The sequence below is a fragment of the Triturus cristatus genome, chromosome 5_2 (genome assembly GCF_964204655.1).
Source record: "Triturus cristatus chromosome 5_2, aTriCri1.1, whole genome shotgun sequence".
Classification (NCBI taxonomy): domain Eukaryota; kingdom Metazoa; phylum Chordata; class Amphibia; order Caudata; family Salamandridae; genus Triturus; species Triturus cristatus.
In genome coordinates, this window is record NC_140588.1 from 620,185,654 (window position 1) to 620,209,477 (window position 23,824).

Genomic DNA, 23,824 nt, shown 5'->3' on the forward strand with positions numbered 1-23,824 from the left:
CATTTTACCCCACAGTCTTAAAATACACTTCATACTCAGCAAAAGTAAAAAACAGTCAATTTCAAAGCTAACAGCTCTAACTTTAAAAAATGCAAGACCTATTGCATTGCAAATGCTTGTTTGTATTGACCGGGTATTTTTTTCAGACTCACTTTGCAGCGATTCCATCATTTTCCCAGATTAGTTTGTTTCAGGTCGTTCATGGTTCACTCCAGGTATTGAAGATAGGCACCGCTGTCTTTCACTCTTCTTCACACTCTGGGCCCTGTGAATGCACTATTCTGGTTCGCCCACAGTCAGTTTGGATAGTACGCTGGGATTTATTGTTCATATTATTTTCTTTCTTTCGCCCACCCAAGAGATTAGTTACCCTTGTAAAGGGTTGTTACTACCCCTCTATGATTTTGTGTGTTGCTTTTCACAGCCTTCAATTACGGCTCTCTAGTTCACAATGGGTTAACAATTCCAAGTAACGTTTAGCAAGCATTGCAATGAAAGTTGGCGTAAACGTCTTGGATGGGTGCAATTTAGACTTTCCTTATTCATTGTTGCCTGCTTCGGAACCGGTGATGGTTCCTCAGATGTATAAATGGCAAATCTTTTTCTTGAGCTCCCTTAACACTGATGAAGGGGGCTTTTCATCCAAAATGCATTGGGTTATGTGTTACAACCATGAACACCTTTTCAAGTTGAGAATGCTATTTTTTCATCGCATACAAGTGTGATGTAACATCTGTGACAACACAAGCAACTTATTCAATCATTTTGCATCATCACATTGTTTTTATCCATTTTCAATATCGTATCGTTTGATGATTTAGAATATTCTGATTGAGATGGTACACTATGAAGCCTTCGGGCACCAGCAGTGCGTGCTGTGTCTAGTACACTTCGGCGCTCTAGCTTTTTCTCAAGTTGGTCCACGGGCCTAGGCTGAGCTTGTTAAAGCACTGCACGGTAGGTTTGTTTCGAATGTTGAAACTTTTAAAATTACGGTTACTTTTGTGTACTTGAGTGCACTTCAGCCACTGTCGGAGAAGATAAATCACTTGCCACAGGCCAGATTGGCATCGGTCACCCACCACACAAGGTCCAGTGCGGACTCATCAGATGCAGAGGCCTTTGGAAAGGAATCCTCAGTGCTAGCCCACCTCGGCGCAGAGTCCACTGAAGGGCCTGCATATCCCAGAGTGCACAGCACCAGCAGGACGCAGGATTGTAAGAGCTGAATCAGTCACCCTACCATAAGGTTTGTAACAAAAATCGCTCACCTGAAGCATCAGGATCAAGCCTGAATGTCTCATCTCGTTAGGGTAGGGTATTTGGAAGGCCTTCACATCAACTGTGTCCACAACAGCCACAATAAATGAAATCTCTGCACCAGCTAGAGACGGGATCTAAGCTTGTTGGAGTACCCCAGGGTGGACTGCACTGACAGTTGCCTGCAGGTGGTCTGAGATGAGGTACAGTGAGACTACTCAGCACAGAGTCAGAGGACAGGGAATAAGTCATTCCAGCCTGCGAAGAGGGGCTGAAGCCCCTAAGATTATCTTCATAAATGAATGATGTTGAATTGAAGGACAACACTGTAAATTAGAAGTAGTCTGACCCCACCACAAAGCAGAGGCAGGTCTTGTGAGACTGCAGGATCAGCACATGGCAGTACATGTCCCGAGGGTGGAGTGACATCATCCAGCCTTATTATTATTTTGAGCTTCAAGTTCTTAAGGAAGGAATTTAAGAGTCTGATGTCTAGAAATGTAATGCCCCAGTCCTTTTTGTGCCTGTTATACCAGTTCGAACACCCCTTTGGCAAGCATCATCACTTCCACCGACAGCATTGTATTGTGTAAAAAAACCAGAGGGTAAACTGTGCGGAAGTGGGAGGTATGTCCAGGAAGAAAAGGGCATAACCAACATGATTAATTTGAATGACCTTTTAGTCTGATGTTATGAAACATCAGTAAGGTAGGCAATGTCGGAATCGGATGCCTACTGGTCTCAACATCATGATCGGAGGACGAACTAAAGTGGTTTGGCAATGGTGCTCGACAAGGAAGGATGAGGCGTGCTGTCGCTGTAGCTGGCCTTCACCTTTAGAACATCTTCTAACACTGCCAATATGAGCAGTCTGCAGAGATTGCTGGAGAGACACATTGTTGTCGGTGGTAATATGCAAGACCCCTCTAGAATCCGCTGGAGTTATTGCTGATGGAAATGGCGAGCAGGGAAAAGCAACCCCAGTGAATGGGCAGTAGCTTGGTCTTTAAATAGCTTTACGGCTAAATCAGCCTTCTGTTTAAAGAGTCTAGACTCATGAAACGGCATACCATTAGCGAAGCCTGGATGTGCCCAAGAAAGCAGTGGAATGTATCTAGGCACATCAACTTATAAGGACGCTGGTGCCCACAGCACAGATGACAGACTCTGTAATCCACAGGCCAGAACATTCATCATACTTCACAGCTTGCAGATCATCATGTACCATTTGAGCCAAGACATTGCACATGTCCTCAGGCACATTGAATACCATGTTCTAAAGGCCACATGTGTATTGGCCCAGAAAAAAACTATATTCGAGAGCACACTGCCAAACTAGCAGAAGGAAAGACTTTTGCTCACATCGTTCATTCTTCGACTCTCGCTGGAGGAGAGGTAGGAAAAGAATGATGGTTTACCTTATTCTTGGAGGAGTTGGATGACCTGGTGCTGGACTGTGAGGCTGTGCAATGGGGAGACTCAATCCGAGTTAAGAACGGTTTTAACCAAGGATGTAGGACTGAATCAATCCAGTCATTGCTGAATGGCAACATGGGTTCAGAGGGTGACAACACAAGTTGCAAAATTTCTGTGAAGTTAGCCTTACTCTTTTCGGAGGAGAACAGTAATTACAGGAACTTTGCATCCCCGAGAACCACTTTTTCAAAGGAGGCACTTTCCTCCACAGGAATTCCTAAAGGCGAATACAGGGCAGGCTCCAGAGAAGTATCCAACACATTGGTGCTTTGTAAATAAAACCCTGCATTTGCATAATGAGGTGAAACCAAATTATCTTTGTGCTCCTAGTCATCATAATCATCATCATCATCATCATGTTACACATACTGGAGCCCTTAAAAGGCATCCAATCTAACCCAAAAATTACCTTCATGCTCTAGAAGTACTGTTGCTGAGACTGAAGGATTGTAGGGCAACCTTCTTTATCCCCAGCCTTTGCTTCCTAGTAATAAAGTCTGTATTGCTTGATTCAATAAAACCATTGCAATGCATACACAATAAAACATTCATAAAATACATAAAACTTACACAAAGAATCATGATTAAAAGCATTGTCATCTTTAGTGAAGAAGCAGAGAACCCATACAAGTCAAATGTTTTAAGGAGTTTGCAAAGGAGGCTCACTTCATGCCCTGTAGCTTATAATAGTTTAAAATTGACACCCTATGCCTTAAAATCGAGTGAATCAGTGGCGGGAAAGTGTTGATAACATGCGCCCTAAAGTAAGGCCTGCTTCCAAGTGCGCCCGCGCTTCCCCAAGGTTGCAAAATTACTTTAAAAGTCTCTATGTCCATTGTTACGGTCTATGTGACCAGACAGTGCAAGAGCAGAGGATCAAGTGCAGTGGCATTGAGGCAGTAGCATGCAGGTACTGCAACAAAGGTGCCTTGGGGCCATTTCTGCCTAAAATGTTCATATATAGGTAATAAATAATGCAACGGATGTTAGGTGCAGCATCCAAGGGTGGGGTGAAAGTAGAGCAGTGGAAGTTATCAACAAAGTGCAGGTGCAGCGAGTTAATTGAATTAAGTGCTTTCACCGGCCACATGTGCCTTCCTACAGATGCTGACTAATGGGCAAGTGTTAAGGGCAGCGTCCGAGGGCAACAATACATGGGAGCAGAGAATTAAGCGCCCAAGGCTATTTCTGCCAATCAGGCCTGGGTGACAATAGAAGGAGGTATAAGGTACAGCCATCGGGGTAAGCAAGCAGTGGCATTAGGTAATCAGCCTAATTGGTCGCTGGGTCGCCGCACTTAGGAAGTGTGGGGTTGGGAGGATAAATGAAGATTGTGAGCTTTAAGATTTTCTTGCCAATTTATAACCTATGTTCTAGCTAGTTAACTTCCTCCTCTGCAACAGCTGGGGCCCTAGCCTCCCTCTTTTTCCTAACTCTCTGGAGGGATTGCACCATTGCACAGTTCAACCTAATGTCACTTGGTGCAAAGCAGGCCATCACTGCCTCCCTGCAGGACGTATGACATTCTCATTCCAGGTTCTTGGTGAACAGAAGGAGATTGTGAATTATATCTTCCAGGCCCTGGTTACTTGGCTGGCAGTAATCTTGTGCTTCCTGTCTAACATACGGGATAGTGTCTCGAGATCGGTAGTACCCCCAGCCTATGTTTCAAGAACTGTGTCTTGGTAGCTCTGGGGTTTCAGTTTAGTGTAACTGTGGAGCGTCATTCAGCTGTGTTTGCATCGAGACAGACAATCCTTGTCCTCAAGCAATGACAGCAACTGTGCACTTGATTTAACCAGCTTTTTAAACTCCAGGTTAAGTACCAAGCGCTGGTTAAGCCAAGAGTACTCAAGGCCTTTGGCACATACGTCCCTGCCGGGGAACTATGCTGAGCTTCCAAATTGGACCAAAGATAATGGCTCAGGGAGCCCTCCTATGACAATTTGAGTTTGAACACCGTGAGTGCCAGCTTCCGTGCAAGTGACTGTTTAAAGATCCCAAACCCCAGCCCGATCTGGGCAGGTGATGAGTATGAGGGTATAGCTGGAAAGTCTACCTATGCACCTTGAGTAACATTTTATCCAGTGTTGCACTGTCCCGCGAAGTGCTTTGCTTCCATAGCTCAGGGTTGGAAAAACCTTTGCCTGGACCACCTGCAGAATAGACATGAGCAATGGCCCTTTCATTTTTCTATAGTGTGACCTAAGGCCAAAAGCCAGTGCATTGCCTCCTAGTTTCTTTAAGCTGTTTACGGCACATCCCATTGTTGTTAAAGTAGACTCCAAGGTACTTAAAAGTTTTTTGCTGGCCCTTATTTTTCTTGGTCCAGAAACCACATAGGCTTTTGAGTTCTAGATCCTTGGACTGCTAAGATTTTTTTTTCTTTCTATTTATTGTCAGTCCATTTCTTTAGGAGTAGGCCAAGGTTGCATCAAGAAGGCGTTGCAAGACGACCTTGGTTCTGCCAATCAAGACAAGATGATCCGCATATAGCAGATTAGAAAGCTAAAAGCCCACTAGTTAGGGCAGATGAGAGTTAACTGCATTAGGAGTCGAGTAAGATCGGATAGGAACTAGTTGAATAGTGTAGGGACAAAGAGCAGCCCTGCTTAAGACCTTGTGTGCTTTTAATTGGACTGGGTAATCGACAGCCATTTCCAATTTTGATTCTGACCCATGTTTGTGTAGAAGAGTTTGAGGGCCCTTAACAGGCCAGCAGGATTTTTAGGTTGGCCAATTTCCGCCACAGTTTTCCACAGTCAACCATATCAAATGCAGACTTGTAGTCGATAAATCCCAGGTAGACTGGGAGGCTGTGGATCTTTGCCCAGTCGGTTAATAGGGAGAGTGTCATGATGTTGACTGAGGTTCCTGTATTCTTGGTGAAGCCAGTTTGGTTTTGTCAGAATGATGGCATTAGTCTCATCCGACTGCTTCAGTTCCTCCAGTAACACCCCAGCGAAATATCTGGTGTTGTTGTCGATTAGTGCTACCAAGCTTTAGTTCCTAGATACCCCCTTGTCACCCCCTTTGAAGACCGGTGCCAGAATCAAGCCTTGCCATGAGTGGGGGGAGAGGGGGGGGTCCTTTTCTTTGATAATCATGTACTTCCAGAAGCACCAGAGTTATAGTCATTGCTAATAAAGGGACCAGGCGGTGGGGCTCAAGGCAGGCGGCAAAGCCAGGTGAATCTGACGGAACAGACAGACCTTTGTAAGAACAGTTGTATGCATACTGTAATAGTTCTACTGGAAGACCAAAGCAGGTTCTTGAAGACAAAGCACACCAGAAGGAGCTAGAATGAACAATCCAATCTGCATTATGCCCGCATAAAGGCTACAGATTGCGGTGGAGTCAGTGATAGGCCAGGTAACTTAGGGAACATGGGTGACCAGGCTTGTTTCAATTGAGACCACAATCACTTCTTGTGTTCCATTACAGAGTTTGATCTTTATTGCAATGGCTTTCAGGTGTCTCAACGAACCCTTGTTGCATTGCTTGAATCATACTTGGTCCCGTTGAACATTAGCGTACATCACGTGGGTCCATGACCAACATCTGCTTCTGACATGCACGTCATACAGGGCGACATACCTGCACACTGCCAAAGCTAAGAATTTGAGATTTCAGCAAAGAAAGAAATCTGCAAGAGTGCAGCTTCGGATCTGCATCTTGAGTAGCGGAAAAAGAGAATTGACATTTGGGTGCAAAAATCGAATCATTATGTTGCTCCATATCGGCATGCCATGAGGGGGGACAGAGCAACAGAGGTCAATGGAGCTACTTGTTCGCACACAGGCGTTCTTGGAAAAGATTCCAGATAAAGATTGGGACCTCGGGAGACTCAAAGGGTGAGGAACCTGCAGATAAGTATCCATCAGAAATGTCATTACTAATTGAGATGCTTGTTGCTTTATTGAAATTGGATTTGAAGAGTGGAAGAAGAGGAGGTGGGCATCATATAGTGGACACGTTATCAAGTCGATGTTTACTACAAGGATAACCAAAGGAGAGTCTGACCAGTGTGAGTTAATGAATGGGAGGCTCCGCGCAACAAGGAGGATTAGATGATGTACATTAACCAGACAAATGTAGATGAACAATAAAGCAGCATCTTCTTGAGTAATACTAATCCATGAGGTGCTTATTTCGATCAGTGCTTTGAATCTCTGCTGTTTAAGAAAAAATATAAATTCCTCAAATTGGTTTAATCTCGATTAGAATATCGCAGTATCTAAGCCTCCCCTATGATGAAATATCTCTGCAAAGTATGTGGCCTGCTATCTTCCACTTTAGTTTTATGAGACTGACCATGCACCTTATCCACAATATGAATAACTTTTGGGAACGCTCTACTGGATCATTCGGCGTAGTAAGCATTGCATGGCATGTTTTGCAGACCTGCAGTTGGAGTTACAGCAACCTCAGTTAAGTGGGCACCCCAACAGCTTAAAAATGCTTTGCTCTGCATTTATATTTTTTTTTAAAACTCCATAGAGGCAAAAGGTTAGGACAAGCAGGTCCGATTGTAAAAACATTTCTCCAGTGTAAAAAACAATGGTTACAAATACACCCGACAAAGATAAATTTGGAGAGCGAGAGTGTATATATATTCGTGTGTGTGTGTGTGTTTTAGAAGCTAAGGTCGGAGAAGTGAAAAGAAGACTGAACAAATGTGCTCTTAGGATCGAGAAAAATTACCTTTTCAGTTCTGGCAGATAAAATAATTTTATGATTTACACAAGTTCTATTTATACTAGGATCAGAATCTGGTGAATGCTGCAAGATAGCAAATCCTATTGCCAACGGCATCACAGAGCAAGTTGATCGTATACGCAATTTGGGGGTGTAGTAGTATCCAGAGCTTTTGGGGCGGGGGGGGGGGGGGAGAGGGGGGGGGGGGGGGAGTGGCCTACATTCTTTCCGCAGTTTTAGGATCAAGGCTCCCTGGGACCCCAAGACTATCAATGCTAGAAATATTATAAGATATAGCGGATGGAAAATACATAAAGTAGTAACACTTGGGATTGATTAATGCCAAGAAAGACGGCACAGATTTGGTATGCAAAGGACATTTATCAAAATAGATGTAGGATACTGATGCATTAATTTTCTGTAAAGTTGCCCACAGATACACTAGAAAATGTGAAGCCTATAAATATCATACATGTGGCGCTGATGGTACTGGCTAGTTACAAAGCAATTTACCTATAACAAGCCGATCACCAGTTTCTAAGTCGATAGGAAATAGTTACCTTGGGTATGGATTTATATTTGATGATCCTGCACATCTACTATTGAAAATTCAATAAAGTTGATTATAAAGAAAAAAAATATTAGGAGTAAATATTTTGAAAGGCATTTGCATCCTCAAAGACTACCCATGCATGAACAACTCTACGCTTCCATCTCCATGCTCCCTCCCCATTTCCCTGGGCTTTGTCGAGCTCCGAGTTATGCAATTTCTAGTTGGAAATAATTTAGTGTCAGAAAATTGTTAAAAAGGTTGGAGTGATAGACAGTCTTGTAGCACAAATGCTGTGGACCATAATGCAAACAAACTAAATGGGTCCTCTGACACCTAGTTGGGAGCCTGAGTTGGTAAATCTGCCCTTCTCAATTTTCGGCTCCGGTGCCACCATTTTTGCAACACTCTAGACACATTTGAGGTTTACACATTAGGCAAAACAAATACACTATTTTCATGGTGACATACCAGTCGGTCATCCTGCAGGAAGAAGAAGAATATGCCGTAGAGCGAATGGAGCTGTTCTTTGGATTGAATAAGATCAAACATCGTTATCAGCCATCGCAGAAACATCACCTGAAAAATCATTGGGATATGGTTACTGAAAGGTTCAAGCATCCATGCTAATAGAATGAATTCCAGGTGGTCCATGCTAATTGGATGAGCTCCGAACAAAGCTAATTCGGTATAATATTTCAAATCTGTCATCCATGGATTACTGTAATATTCCTGTAAAAAGCTAGTTCGCAATTTTCTGATTACATGGAAATTCTAACATAAGAGCTCACATTTAAAAAAAAAGAAAAATCTCATCACTAGGCACCCATAAAAACTCATTACTGGAGCCTACTGATTTCACATTGATTTTGAGCAAACATCAACAGAGCTCCTTCCCGTCTCCCTTAATAATGGTGACTGAGACGGCAGGTAGGCAGCTATGGTGAGACTATCTTTTCAGTTCTGGCCTTTGGGACTGCTTTATCATCTCTCCAGACCAAAAAATCATACATAATATACAGATGGGCTTTTGGTCAACAGGCTTCATCCATTGGTCTGATGAACTATCATTCATATTTGCTTCCGCCCATCACAGGATATAGTATGGGCAATGGGTCAACCTGCACTAACCATTGGCCCCCTTCAGTTTGAGTGACTTCACAAAGATTGTGCACATCCACTTAAAAATCATTGTCTTCATTTGCAACGCTGTTTCAAAGTATGCTTTTTAAATTGCATTTGTGCACTATTTTTTTTTTTTTAACGGGCATTTTGAAATCAGGTTTTTAACATTTGTGACACTGTAGCTGCCTGCAATTTGAGTGCTTTTCTCGGTGATCGATTCTGCTCGTTCCCTTCATAAAACGTAATGGTAAAATGCATGGCGATTAGGAAAAAAAAAAATAAGACCATTTTTTTGTACTGCAAACATTCGGTGGACACATTTATGAGGCAATCAAAGTTATTTTATTTTTGTTGCACAAGCTTGCAATAAAAATATATTTTTTGAAACACTTAAACGTTTCACCAGCATGACAAGGCCAGACGTATTGCCTTTGACGACGCCTTTTTTTTTTTCCGGAGCGCTGCATTAGACAGTTTAAAAACAGAGCGATAGTATTGGCAACCTCTGAATGATTCAAAGGTGTGAACCTATGAGCGATACAAGGTCTGAGAATTCTCTTCCTCTCCTTGGGCCCTCGACTAGACACAGTGAAGTCGAACAGCCAGGCTTATTGCAGAAGTGAAATGGGTTGGAAACTTAGATGCAACACGAAATTGCAATAAACACTCAAAGTAAATGTCCAGCCAGAGATGCATCTTCAAAGGAGAGCGGAGGAGTGTCACAAGGAAGGAAACAAAGCCAGTCTATCTGGCTTGGGATGGAGACAGGGCAGCGGTGTTATTGTATTGCAAGATAAAATATGTATGCGCAATCACAAAACCCTAGACACTGTGCAAGAAAACACATACGGATCAATATTACCTGTGCCAAAGGAATAAGAAAATCATGCTGGTACCATACAAGAAAGGCTCAAGTTTACCTCTTCCCTTCAATTATCTTTAAGATATAGCTTGCACGCGGGTGAGTTTGGGTTAACGTTAATGCTGAGAAAATGTGGCCTCAGCTTTTGACCTAGACCTTCAAGACTAGGAGGGAGACTGGCCTTCACCTGTGAATGGGTCAAATACAGATCTTTAGTCAACACAGTAATCAACAAGAATGGTAAATTCAATGTCAGATTGTCCTTGGTCTTGGTACACCCTATACATATGCTGGCCTCCCCATAACCATCTCAACTGGTTGCAAGACCTTCAAAGGGCAGACCAGGGGGTGCAAAATATCCTGTTGAAACGGGGTACCTTTTCCTGTGCTATAAGTATGGCACATCATGCACCTCTTGACATAGAACTCTGCCACCCTGGGAATCACATTATTGAACCATACATTATCTGACATGGCCACTATTCCTTTAGCACTGATATGGACTGAACTGTGGGCCACGGTAACAATTACATTCACATAACAATTTGGAAGCATTCATCTTTGCTTTTCTGACAGATCTATCCAACATCCTGTCGCATCCAGACACCCATATCTTTTCCACAGTTCTTCCTCAGCTTCTTCCTGTACTTCCCTAATGAAATCTAGAGTCTGGTTAAACAGTTACTTCTGGTGTCCATCTAACTGTCCCTACAATATACATTAAACTATACACTAAATAGGCTGTTCGTTTAACTGGTTCATTGGCAAAAGTATTTCCCTGTATTAACTCATCTATAGTTTTCTTGTGGACAAAATATTTAACAATAGCAACTTTATTTTTGTTAACATCAAGGTATCCAGTATATTTACTATTCATTCCCCATACTGTATCTTATCACTATTCAAAATACATTTTTTTTTTCTCTTCAAAGTCATCCAAATGAAGGGGCAACTCCAAAGGTATATATATATTGATATTTACAGTCAAATCTTTACTTAATTTACAGGCTCTAGTCAAAGCTGTCAGCTACACAAATTGCTCTCACATTTGTTGTATTTTACATAATTCAACCACAGATTTCAAGGGAGTAACTATATAGGCCGCTGTACTAGAGCCATCAGGTAGTTGGTAACATGCACCATCCACGGACAGTTCCCCTAGTGGGTCAGATATAGGGGTATCTGTCAGGTCTACCAGTCCCTTAGTCTCCTTCTCAGTAATAAATATGCAATCATGCTTCTCATCTTGTTGGGACCCAGAAAGGGGTAGTACAGTGGCTGGATTCAAAATGTTACAGCATTTCAGCGTGATGTTTTGGAGCAAAAAGTGTCAACTCATACCCTGTTAATATCGCTCTGGTCAGGTGCTGGGTCTGAATTATCTTTTTTTTTTTTTAGATATCCACTAAATGTGGTACCATAACTGTCAAAGTGTGACCTTAAATATGCATTTCAGATTGCTTTATCGCAGTGGGGCCCAATGTGGAGGAGAAATATGCACATGACCTATTCCTTCCTACATGGGACCATGCCAAGCTGCAACCATATTTTACAGGAAAACATTTGTAAAAATCAGGTTTTACCTGAAGCAGGAGCATTACATAAAGCATTTTTTCAATTACAAAAAGAAAGCTTCCCTCTGATTAGTCCAAGGAAGCAACATGCATACGTGCTTTAATGTTAAAGCAAGCAGGGATTTTGTAATTAGTGAAAAATTTGGCAATAAACGTACAGATATTAGATTGAGTCAGTGGTTTCTGCAAATTCTGCACCAATTATATCCTATGTTGGTGTAGCGTCTTACCCCCTCCGACAGGAGGAGACCTAAATAGGTAACCTTCTGTTGAAAATACTGTAATTGGAAAAGATATACTTTATGTCCCAAGGATACTAAGTGATGCAATAATTTAACTGTTACTTATTTCAAACCTTCTGCTGTTTTGCTGGGTCACCAATTAGTAGCTTATAAACTATCAGCAGCTCACCAGTGTACGGGCAAACCTGTATTTTAAAAAATGAAACTCAGGCATTCAAGACAACATTTCTTTTGTATTTTCACAACTCAAACTGATGTCTACATAAAAAAAGGTGACATTTTGAAAATGTGTTTAAAGCGATTATTTCAGTTGGAGATATTTATTACTCATTGTTATACCTTGGTACAAGTGGTATTGTAGCTATGGTTTGCATGTACAACACATGTAGTTCTTCAGTTTTAATTGTCAACGCCTACCTTTTTTTTTTCATTACTGCTGAAAACCCTGGCTAATGCACCAATGTGATCACTACTAATACTCTTGGATGGGGTGGTCACTTTTTCATCACTTGTGACTTGTTACAGAAAATATTGGAGACCCTTGTACTAACATTCAGTTCTTGTGAAATAGGGCTTTGAACGGGATGCCACAAAATCCCATAGGTGTATTAACTTTACCTGAGAAACAACAAGATATTGAGGGACTACTATCTTGTTACTTTTCTCTCAAATCAATCACAAATTGATAAACGTTTATCCTGTATTCCATCCCTTCTTTTAAGGTCAGGAAGAATAGAGCTATTACATACATTAGGGGCAGCTTCCTCAAAGTGAGTAAAGAAATCAGGGACAGACACTCCCTGTTTTTGTTTACAAGCAGTAAGGAGTACCCAATCTATTTTCCTAGCTGGAACCATCGTTTTTATATAAGTAAGTTACCAGGCAGATCCAGAATGAGCGGACTTGGTTTCTGACCAGGTTTCCTATCTCTATCAGCCGTTATTATGGCAGCTTAATCTCAACCCAAATCAACAGCATGATCCTGTTTCCGGGTAAGTCGCCACATAACTATGGCAGGATCATACCAAAAAAACATATCAATATTTGCTAAGGTCAATGTACAAGGTCAATGGCTGCCTGTACATCATCATAAAATCCCCTAGGATTATTCCTTATGTCTGATAAGGAGGCTTTTAAAGTAAGTACATCCATCCTTTTCCAGGGCGTATATAGCCAATTGTATAAAAAATGGTCTCCAGCATTGGGACCATTAGGGTCATCATTATCTGCATTCCCTCTTTCAGGAATGAACTGTTGTGCAGCTTCCCTCATAGATCTTATTCGGGGAGAGGAAGAGAGTTCATTCCGGAATCCAATTATTGTTGCTTTGGCAGCATTAACTCTACTTAGAGAAGGCCCCTATCTGACATTGTCTATTAATAGCTCTAACATCATCTGGGCCATTCTGTCCTGTAATCATTTCCCACTGAACCACAAATTGATGAGAAAGCTTATATATGAGACAAAGAAGCTCACCCTCAGAGAAGTCTTGTATTTGATGTATAATTTCTCCTACCTTCATTTCTAGATTACTCAACCAATTTAATACCATCAATCTGATCGCGTCCTAACGAAACTGAGGTACAGTAGAGAAGAACTCGAGGGGGCTGGACAGATGCAGGAAGCACAGAATCATTAGTCATTTCAAATGCAGTGACCTGAGGTGGAGGCGCAGAGGCTTGGGATGGGTGTGCAGTAGCCTGGGTTGGAGGGGGTAAGGAATGTACCGGTACTGGTTGGAAAATAGGGAGCTGGACAACCGTGGGCAAAGGAGGGGGAGCCGGGTGTACAAGGGGGGGCGATATTTAGGTATCCAGGGGGGGGGGGGGGGGGGGAGAGAGTGTTAAAGGTACATTTGGGGGTAGGGGTCGTTCTATCAACAACCCAGCAATATCTGAATCCACAAATTCTTGGTGGACCTTAACTGCTACAGTTGGTCTAACTATATATTGCTTAGATATTATTAAACAATGCTCTCCATCTAAACATTTATTTTTCTCCTGAACTTCCTTATCCTTCAATTCCTTATACTTCTGATACTCCGTTTTCCTTTGTACCTTCTCTTTCTTGAGCTGCTGCTCCTTAACTTCTTTCCTCCACATACGCAAACTGCCAAATATAGCTGGCCTAACTTTCTTTAAAAACAAGTTTGAGTATTTAGAGAAACGATTGTGAGGGTCCATGGTTCCCTCTAATGGCCATTCTAACTGTTCCACAATGCATTATACTTGATGGGACAAATACCATATTTGATTTACATCTCAAAATTCGGCGTACCTTCTGGTGGCGCCAGCTAACTTGCTTAAAAAATGCTCTGCCTATCGCAGTAGCAACAACAAAACTTCCAAAGCGTACTAATCACAGGCATGTTATACAAGATAAAAAAACTTATAAACAGAGAGAAATAAAAAATATTCTCACATTACCTGTAAGAAAAAATGTTAGCAAAAACAAATAGCAAGTTCCAAAACAGAGTAAGTTTCAAAATACCAAACAGATCCTAGGTTTCAAAATTCCAAACAGATTGCTAACGGAGTACCAATACCGAACGGATTACCAAACAAATACCAAGTCAAGACGAATATCAAGTCAAGCAAATACCAAACAAATACTAACCAAATGAACAAATTAACCAGTTCAATACAGATTTACCTCATGCGAAGTCTTCCTCCCTGATCCAAAAAGGACCGTCCGAAGGGCCCAGTCAAGGCCAGCAGCCGCCAGGAAGATCAGAGTCGGAGAGCTGAAAAATCACCTTGGCCCACGAGCAACACTAATCTCACCCGGTGGTGCGCTCCTCAGCGAAGTTAGTATTACGACCTGATCTCCTCCCCCTGGTCCGACTGCAGGCCTCTGATGGGGCCCCGCGTTCGGGCGCCAATTTGTGTAACAGATTAATTTTAATCTGCTTGGTGCAGGGTCACCACTCTTGCCACGGATTCTTATCAAGTAAGGAGGAATCAACAGTGGAACGAAGTACAAACCTTAGGTAATTTATTAAGCATTCAGAATGGGTCTCCATCCAACGAGCACCATGGAGTTTCTCAAGGAAGGAGCACGCTTGAACAATGGCTACATGGGTTTTTATAGGGAAGACCACAAACAAGGAACACCCAGAGGTAAATAGAACTTTGGAAAGAGCACACAAATGAGCTATGGCAAGAATCTGACAGCCTCGGTGTCTTGTGCAATTTCTACGTTTTAAAGCTGCACAACAAAATGTGCTAATCTGAGTAGACTTTACTTAAGGATTAACTATTGCCTGAAAACCTTCGAGCAAGCCGACTCTGCATGTTTAAACAGCCTACAATGTCGCAATTTGGATTTGCTACCTAATGTTTATGCAGTTGTGATAAGGATAGAGCCAGGCTGAAAAACAGGTCAAAGGTGAGCATGGATACAGCACAGCTTAATTAAAAAACTAGAGATTCAAATTCTTAAACAAGAGCTTCAAATTTTAGGATTTCACAAAGGCTTAAAACAGGAATCCTTAAAACCGTGAAAATAACCAGAATACAGACATCGGCCAAGTGCTTGGACGAATGACTGATTCAATTAAACTTCTAGATTGATTCAAGCAGTGTTTGAAAAGAAAATCCAGAAGTCTAGGCGCTCACTATCCCAGAGTACCCGTATGCTCCTGAAAAGCACCAGAGCTCTCCTATTAAAAGAAGAGCAGCTTTTGCATCAGATATCAAGTGAAATATATATCAATTATACTGAAATTAATATGGTCCTCACTGTAAAAGATATTTAGCAAGCACTGAAATGAATATAATATGCATCAAAAAAGTATGACATTTCTTGATATGACTGACAAAATGCCAAGAGGAATAAGACTTACATTGAAATTAACTTGACTGAATGAAATGATTATAATTTACAGCAGTGAATATATTATATTCTGAAAAGAATATATTGTACATTGAAAATAATATCACATACCTTAAAAAGACCATCATACATTGTTGCAATGACTATAAATTGCGTTGAAATGAACATTACAGAAATTGTAATGAATATGAGATATATATATATGGCAATGAATACGAGATGATTTAAAATTAATATGATGTGTTAAAAGTAATACAAGCCCAATTGAAATTAATATGACACGGCTTAAAATGAAAATGACCATGTAGGAAGCTGGCTCTGTATATACTATACCAAAGATGTATAGTGTGCACACAGTCCAGTGGAACCCCAAAGGTAGACAGAGGTAAAGTTAGAAAGAACCTTACTCTCTATTTGTGGTAGTGCGGTCGAGCAGTAAGGCAGTATCAGAGGACAGTGTTAAGCATTTGTTGTACACACTTAGTCAGCAAATGAATTTACACACTCAAAGACTGAACTTCAGACCAATTGGGTTTGTATAAAAATATTCTTTTAGTTATTTTATTTTCTAGAACCAAGCAAGCCTGGTACAGGTAAGCAATAAATACTTTACAGTAGTAATGCAATTGAAATACAGTTTGAATGATAATTGTATATGCACTTTGGTTTGATTTACAGTATGGATGCAGAGAAATGCAATTCTTCGTAAATGCAGTACATAGACCTGAATAGGCTTTTTAGTAAAATAGCAGGTAAGTAACTTTTGAGATTACTAAGCTTACACAGAGTAGTATACCTAGCTCCTGAAAACAGGAAAGTAAAATCGTTTTTGTTAGATTAAGCAATTTTAAAGAATGTCTTTCACTTTTCACAGAAGAACAGTCAATGTTATTCTATGGAGGAAAATAGTGTTATCCGTTTTGAGGTAAGTATTTGGTAGAGGGAGTTGAGGTTCTGGGGGTAGACTCAGGGGTCCCCCAGGGTCAAGGATGCACTCTTGTTACACCCTCAGCGGCACTAGGGCGGCTGGGTGCAGATTGCGGAGGCCCAATGTTATCCAATGGGGGATAGGGGGCCTCCGGTTGGTGGCTGCTGACCAGCAGGCCACTTGGGTGTGGGAGCACAGCTCCTGGACTTTAGCTCAGGGCAATTGGGGAAACAAAGTAGCACACCAAAGGTGCACCCTCAGCGGCACTAGGGCGGCCGGATGCAGGGTGCTGTTTCGACGTCGGGCACCCTGTTGCTTTCAATGGGGATCCTCCGGTTTGCAAAAAGACTGCAGGTTTAGGGACGAAGGTCTTCTGGGTGCAACCACCACTTCGAGAGGTAAGACGGGGAGTTAGGGGTTGGTTAGGCACCGTCGGTTTGGGCACACAAGGGGGTGGGGGGGGGGGCGGGGGAGGGGGTGGCCTTCTGGATTTATGCTGTAGGCGTCGTCTGGAGGCTTGAGGTGGCTCCTAGGTCGCCGGATCTCGGGTCAGGATCGCCTCGTGGTGTTTGCCCACTCGAGCTCGGGCCATGGATGGCGGGTGAAGAGTGGTGCGGTTTCCGGCCAAGGCCAGAGGTTGCAGATGAACAAATCCGGTGTTCACGGGAGACAAAGTCTTTGTAGTTGAAGGAAGGCAGGTCCTCCGAGGTTTACCAGATTGCTGGCTGCAGGACACACCGGGATTTCACAGCAGCAGGTTCGAGGTGAAGACAGACCGATAGGGCTGGGGCCAAGTCTGTGGGCGTCTTCTTGTTAGCTGCTGCACAGCTGTTCGGTCCTCCTTCTTGTTGTAGTTTCTTCTTGGCTGAGGAAGCAAGGTTCAGGGGTGCCCTAAATACTAGATTTAGGGGCATTACAGGTAGGTAAACGGCAGGGACCAATGGGTCCTTTTCCCTGGGGTGGGTACACCCCCTATTATGCCAGCCTCCAGTGGGAGGGGGGCATGAGCCTGTCCCTGGTTGGCTGAGTCCCCCCCATCTTCAAGATGGCGTGGACTGAGTTGTGCTTCACCTTGCCTCACCCACCTGAGGGGTGGAGTTGGCAGAGGTGGGCACACCTCTCTTTTGGACTTGTTTTTCCTGCTCGTTCTCCCGCCCAAAATGGGGTCAGAATCAGTGGGGACCAGTAGCTGAGAGCAGCAAGTGGCCTGGGGAAGCTCACAAAGGCAGCAAGCCTTTGAAGCTTCCCCTTCATGAACCCTGCCCATCCTGGGGGAGGAGGCTTGACACCTCGTCCCAGGATGTGCATTGATTCAGGCCCCAGAGAGCAACAGGCGCTCGACCCAGGGGTCCAGAAACATGTCTGGTGGTGGCAGCTGAAAGCAGCCACTCAGCCTGGACACTAGTGGTAGGTTAGTTTTCAGGGGGCATCTCTAAGATGCCCTCTGTGTGCATTTTTCATTAAATCCCACACTGGCATCAATGTGGGTTTAATGTGCCGAGACCAAACTTTTCAGTTTTCAGTGTAGCCATTATGGTGCTGTGGAGTTCGTAATGACAAACTCACAACACCATATACTCTTAATGGCAGCACTGCACTTACAATGTCTAAGAATGGACTTAAACACTGTAGGAGCACAGGGCTCATGCACCTGTACCCTCACCACTGGTTAAGTGCACCCAGCTAGAGCGGTGACTGACCTATTCCAGGGCAGTGGATTGTAGGCATGGTACACATGTGTGCCATGTAGGCACTTCACTTTGTTCTGCACCAAAACACGCAGCCAAAAGGGGAGTGATGTGTGTGTGGGGGGGGGGGGGGGGCTTGCGTGTGTGTGTGTGTGTGTGACTATCCTTGTGGGGACTTGGGTGTGATAACACTCACACTGTGGGGACTTGATTGCACTGCAGGGACTTGAAAAAAGCCCCCCACAAGGCAAGGTCTTCAAAATGATTTTAAAAAATGGCAAGTGTGTTTATATTTGTGCTCGCTCTGCCCCTGTAGACAGGAGGTGGTACTGCAGTCTTAAACACACTTTGCTAACCGGAAACACTCTAGTAGCAGACATTTCAAAGGAAAAGCTGCATAAACCTATTTATGCAAAGATTTTTCATGCAAATCAACCTTTTCTCTATTTAATAAAATAACACTTTTTTTTTACATGAAGTATTTATTTAGTCTTTTTGCATTTGAATGTTATTAGTTATGCTGCGATACAATATAAACTAGTTTTATCATTTTTGGCAACTAACTTAGAGGCAACAATGCTTATTGTTACATTTTAAAGCTTGTTCTGGGAATCCAGACTCTTTTTGTTTCTTTGCCTTTGTAATTTTAGGGTTGGTTTTGGGTGGATAGTGGTAAACGGCAGGCTGGGTAATTTAAGGGTCTAGGGATGGTAAGGTATTTTCAGGGTTTAAGGGTGGGTAGTGGTAAAGGCAGTATGGAGGTTTAGGGGTGGATGATGGTAAAGGGTGTAAAAGTTAATTTTAGGGTTTAAAGTGGGTAGTGGTAAAGGGTGTTAAGAATAAATTTAAGGTGTCGGGGTGTGTAGTGGTAGAGGACAGTAAGATTTAATGTAGGGTTATGGAGTGCGTAGTGGTAAAAGCTTGGGAAGGGCAATTTTAGGGTTTGGGGGTAGGTATTAGTAAATGGTGTTTAAAGTAATATTAGGGTTTAGGGGTGGGTAAAAGGAGGACAATGTAATTTTAGGGTTTAGGGGTGGTAAGGGGAATTGCAAGGTTTAAGAGTGCTTAGTAGTAAAGGGTGGTAGGGGTAATTTGGGGGTTTGGGTGACTAATGGCAGTGTATAAAGTGTAATTTTAGGGTTTGAGGTTATAAGGGGGTGTTAAGGGGAATTTTAGGGTTATGGAGTGGGTAGTGGTGAAGTGTGGGAAGAGTAATGTTAGGGTTTAGGGTAGGTAGTGGTAAATGGTGTTTAGAGTAATTTTAGAGTTTATTTATATTACCACATACAGGCATGCCACTGGTGGTGAATCTAGAATGGTGTGTGCGTGCTCGTACGTAGGTTCACTGCTGTCTCCAGTGAAGCCACAAAGTTAACAGATGGCATAGTTTGTATTGGATTATGGTTGGGTGTGCATAATAGTGTAAAAGCTCAGGGGACAATTGAAGTGGCCAAATCGCAAATTGGCCTGGAGTCAGTCACTTCTAAGTTCAGCCCACTATGTAAAGTTAATTAATGGACAAGGCTAATAACAGGCATTAGGTGGCTTTGAAGATGGTACATTATTCTGAGATCAGAAGGGAAGGCAAAGGTCAGTGTAAAGGTAAACCATAATTGAGCAAAGCAGGCTGTACAATTGTGGAATTTAATACCTTTACCAAATGCTATTCAATGTGATTAACTTGCTCAAGAAGAGACTGAACCACTTTTTCAAACTTTGCATCTAATTTAAAATGCAACTAATCATAAATGGACGGTTGAAAACCATGATCTGGTAAAAAATCCATGGAGGTCTTTACACATGTATCTAATGTTTTGTTGAAAGTTGCAGCTTTCCTATCATACTTAGCTGTTGGTTAATTTTGAGTTGAGGGTATTAACAGCAGAAATTAAACAAGAGGAAATAGCCATCATGAGAGAAGTAAGATTTCCATTATAGTGAAGAGCTGAGGGTGTCCCATTTATAATACTTGCAAGATTTATGCCATCAATAGAAAGGTGGCATGCAGGAAGCTCAAAGTCTTTTAATAGGACACCCACTTCACACTCTAAAAAAACAGTAAATTGTGGCACACTTAGTTGTTATGGTGGAGCTCATAATGCCGTGGCCCAACCTAGCCCCTTACGGCCATGGACAGGCACAGACGGACCTGCTCCACAGAAGTGCACTATAAAGCTCTGTTGTGCAAGGCCCCAGCTTATCAGTAAGCAGTGCAGTGGCCCATGCAGACCTCCTTGACCCCTAAAACACTTGCAGAATCCCACACATCAGGAAACAGAAGCTTACTTTAAAGCGTTGTGGTGCAAGGCCACATGTCCTCCAGGAAGCAGTGCAGTATGGCCCCTGTAGTTCTCCTCAGCCCTTAAAATATTGTCACTGTGTCCCGAGCAAAAGGAAACAGAAGTGCTCTTTAAAGCACCATAGTGCTAGGCCCGGCCTCACCATGAAGCAGTGCAGTATGGTCCCTATAGTCGCCTGTGGCATCCACAACACAGTCACAGAATTGTGCACAATGAGAAACCGAAGAATGTTTCAAAACACTGTGATGCATGGCCCCTCATCGTCCTCAGGAAGCAGTGCAGTATGGCCCCAGTAGTCCTCCTCTGCAACATTGTCACAGCATCTCAGCAGTGGAAAACAGGGGCGTGCCTTAAAGTGATGTGGTGCAAGTTTCAACCTTATCAAGTAAACAGTGCAATATGGCCCCTGTGGTCCTCCTCAGACTCCAAAGCCCTGTCACAGTGTCCTATGCAGGTGTAAACAGATGCACGCTTTAAAGTACAGTAATACAAGTCCCCTCGTCCTCCTCCAAGAATCAGAGCAGTATAGCCTCTGAAGTCCTCCTCAGTCCCCACAATGACAGTGTCCCACACAGCAGGAAACACAAGTACTCTTTTTAAAGCACTGTGATGCAAAGCCGCTCCTCTCTCAGGAAACAGTGCAGTATGGCCTCTGTAGTCGTCTGCAGTCCCCACAACACTGTCACATGGTCCCCATTTTTAATTCAGCTCCTGACCCGATACATGAAACCTAGTATTTGTAGGTAAAAGATGTTTGAGCCATCTGCACTTCTCATCTGGTCCTTGCCAGCATTCCTCTGGGTAGGGGTAGCTATGTAGCTCTCAATTTCTCTTAGGGTCCTGCCGCAAGTCCAACTATTGTATGTACACCAGTGTTTTCCAAACGGAGGGTCATGATCCACTTTGATGGGTCATGTCTAGCGAGCTAATGTTTGGTGGTTTAAGAAAGTCAGAGCAGTAAAAACAGTTGCCTTTAAATTCTGTGTTTAACTTATCACACTTGCACGTAATGCAAAGACAAACATTTAAGGCTGCTTTATTCTTCTAACATGAGGATTGGTGTTTACTTTTCTTTCTCTGACCGCAAACTTTGCCACTGGATTCAAGCTAGCCTGGCTGATGAGGGCTGTTTGCTCGAAACCGGTCCCAGGATGCTTGTTTCTTGTCCAGGGAAAACATGGCTTGGCAGTTCAGGCGGTACTGTTCCCATGAGGCACAGGGGCAAGACTGATTTGCATATAGCTATGTCTGAACTGGGGTGGCGAAGTGATTCAGCCCAGATCTGTGACTGGGGGTGAGTGTCTGAAAAGTGTCAGCGCTCCGTCCATCATCTCCTTGTGGTTGTTTTTTGCAATACACAACAAATTGTAAATACCTGTAAATGAACTGTATACATCCAGCAGTTAGGAAATCAGAAATTAAGCACTGTATTATGAAGTGTGCGGGAAACAGATTTTAATTGGATTAAAACAAATTAAGACACTTACTTGGTAATGCTCAAATGATTCACAGAAACTCGATTCCCACTCAGTATCATTTGTGTGTATATGGTTCTATCAGTAAAACTGTATGTGTATGCAAATTTAGTGGTCATTTTAACGGAAAATGGGCTGTTTGTAAATGACAACATGCTACTATAAGATGCTTTAGTTACATTCAATAATCACCCTTTCTCCTTAGATGAGTGTCCTGGAAGGTGTGGTGCTATTTATAGCCTTCCACACTAGTAAATCCAGTACCTCAGATTTGTAATTCTTCAGGTATGATAAATTGGCCTCATTATGATTCTGTCGCCCAAAATTGTGCAGAAAAAATTAATTACGCAAAATGAAAATCTGTCATTTCATGCTATATTTTGGTTTGAAATGTGTCCTCACGCATAGACATATGATGTATAAATATGCAAAGTGAAATAATGGTGTCATTTTGGCAAATTTGCACAACAAGCATAATGTGAAAACCCAGAAATTACAGGAATTATGCCACTGTAATTAAACTTTTGCCCAAAGCTAGCCTAATTTCCGTGCTGATTTGAGAGATGTAGGCCCCACCAGTGATAGTGTTTAATTGAAGTAGCCAGGTTGTGCTGAGCGCCTTAGTGCAAGCATGGAAAATAGGTCTACCAATCTTTGCAATGGTGGTAAATAAATAGTAACAATTAGAGTGTGGTGAGCCCCTGGTCCATTAGGTCACTTCACCTGCTGCACTACTGATAATAAGCCCCGTGTGTTTCTTTAAGAATTCCAAAAAGCCTTCTACTGCCAACATTAAACTACATTTCTGGCTTTATTACACTCAAGGTTAAATTATTTTGCTTTAAACACTGCATTCCCAATATGTATTCAATGTGAAGTTCAAGTCAGCATATACAGCAAGTGTGAATCTGCCTATAGATACTACATTTTCTTCTAGGGAGGTCAGAAACAGTTGTTCCGGTCTAGAAACCTTTTTCCTGCACTGGTAAGCAGCTGAAAGGCACCATAAATATGTAGCACCATGTAATATGCTGGTGCCGTTTCTCTCCATGGAATCATGCTTTAAAGAAATGATTTGGTTAATTGCACGAAATCGTTTGGTTTGTTTCCCTAATCATTTGTTTAAAAATATTCAACTTAGATTGCCAAAGAATTAACGGTAGTGGAATTTGTTACGTATTTAATGTATCCATTTAGATGTTGCAATGAAATGAACACCTTGCAATTTGAAATCGTAGGTTTTGGCCGATCATTGGGTGTGTACAATTCTCACATTCATGTAAATTCCGTGGACGCTGAAATACAGTGCAGACATAATGTTAAACATATGTGGAACCCCATCTCTTTTTTTGTTGCTGAATGCTCCTTTCCGTTGCACTTTCAAGAGCAAAACCAAAACGGGCTTTGACTGGGATGGGGGTGCGGAGAGGTGCTCCTTTCATTCCACAGTGCGAGGTTCAGCGCTTTGAATGTGAGCTCTGTCTCCAGGCCGAGAAGTCAAAGGCTGCAATCTGCATACATTCACACCTGAATGCTGGTCCCTTAGGGTGCTTCCATAGAAACCTTTGTTTTGTTAATGCAGCGCTTCTGCTCCAACAGGAGCTGACGGCAGTGCGTCTTTGAATGTCTTTATTTTGTAAAAGCCTACTTGCAGGACCTGCATATGTGCTTGTTTAGTAACAGTAACCTGTTTCTACTTCGTGTCACAGCTTTTTTTTTCGTATTAAAGAGAACACAGGAAACCAGGGGAAATTCCAAACAACCTGAAAGGTTTTCTTTACGTTTTTGAGAAGAGATAGAAGAGGAAATGTT

General features: G+C 42.5%; 1 protein-coding gene across 7 annotated transcripts in view; it reads right to left on the bottom strand.

Moving 5' to 3' along the window:
- Positions 1-23,824, bottom strand: part of CENPI (centromere protein I) — a 708,963-nt gene that overhangs the window by 503,646 nt on the left and 181,493 nt on the right. For all 7 annotated transcript variants that reach the window (XM_085607721.1, XM_085607722.1, XM_085607716.1 and 4 more), the window contains one exon: positions 8,456-8,563. In XM_085607721.1, the coding sequence (XP_085463847.1) occupies positions 8,456-8,563 (108 nt within the window). The remainder of the gene's footprint in view (positions 1-8,455; positions 8,564-23,824) is intronic.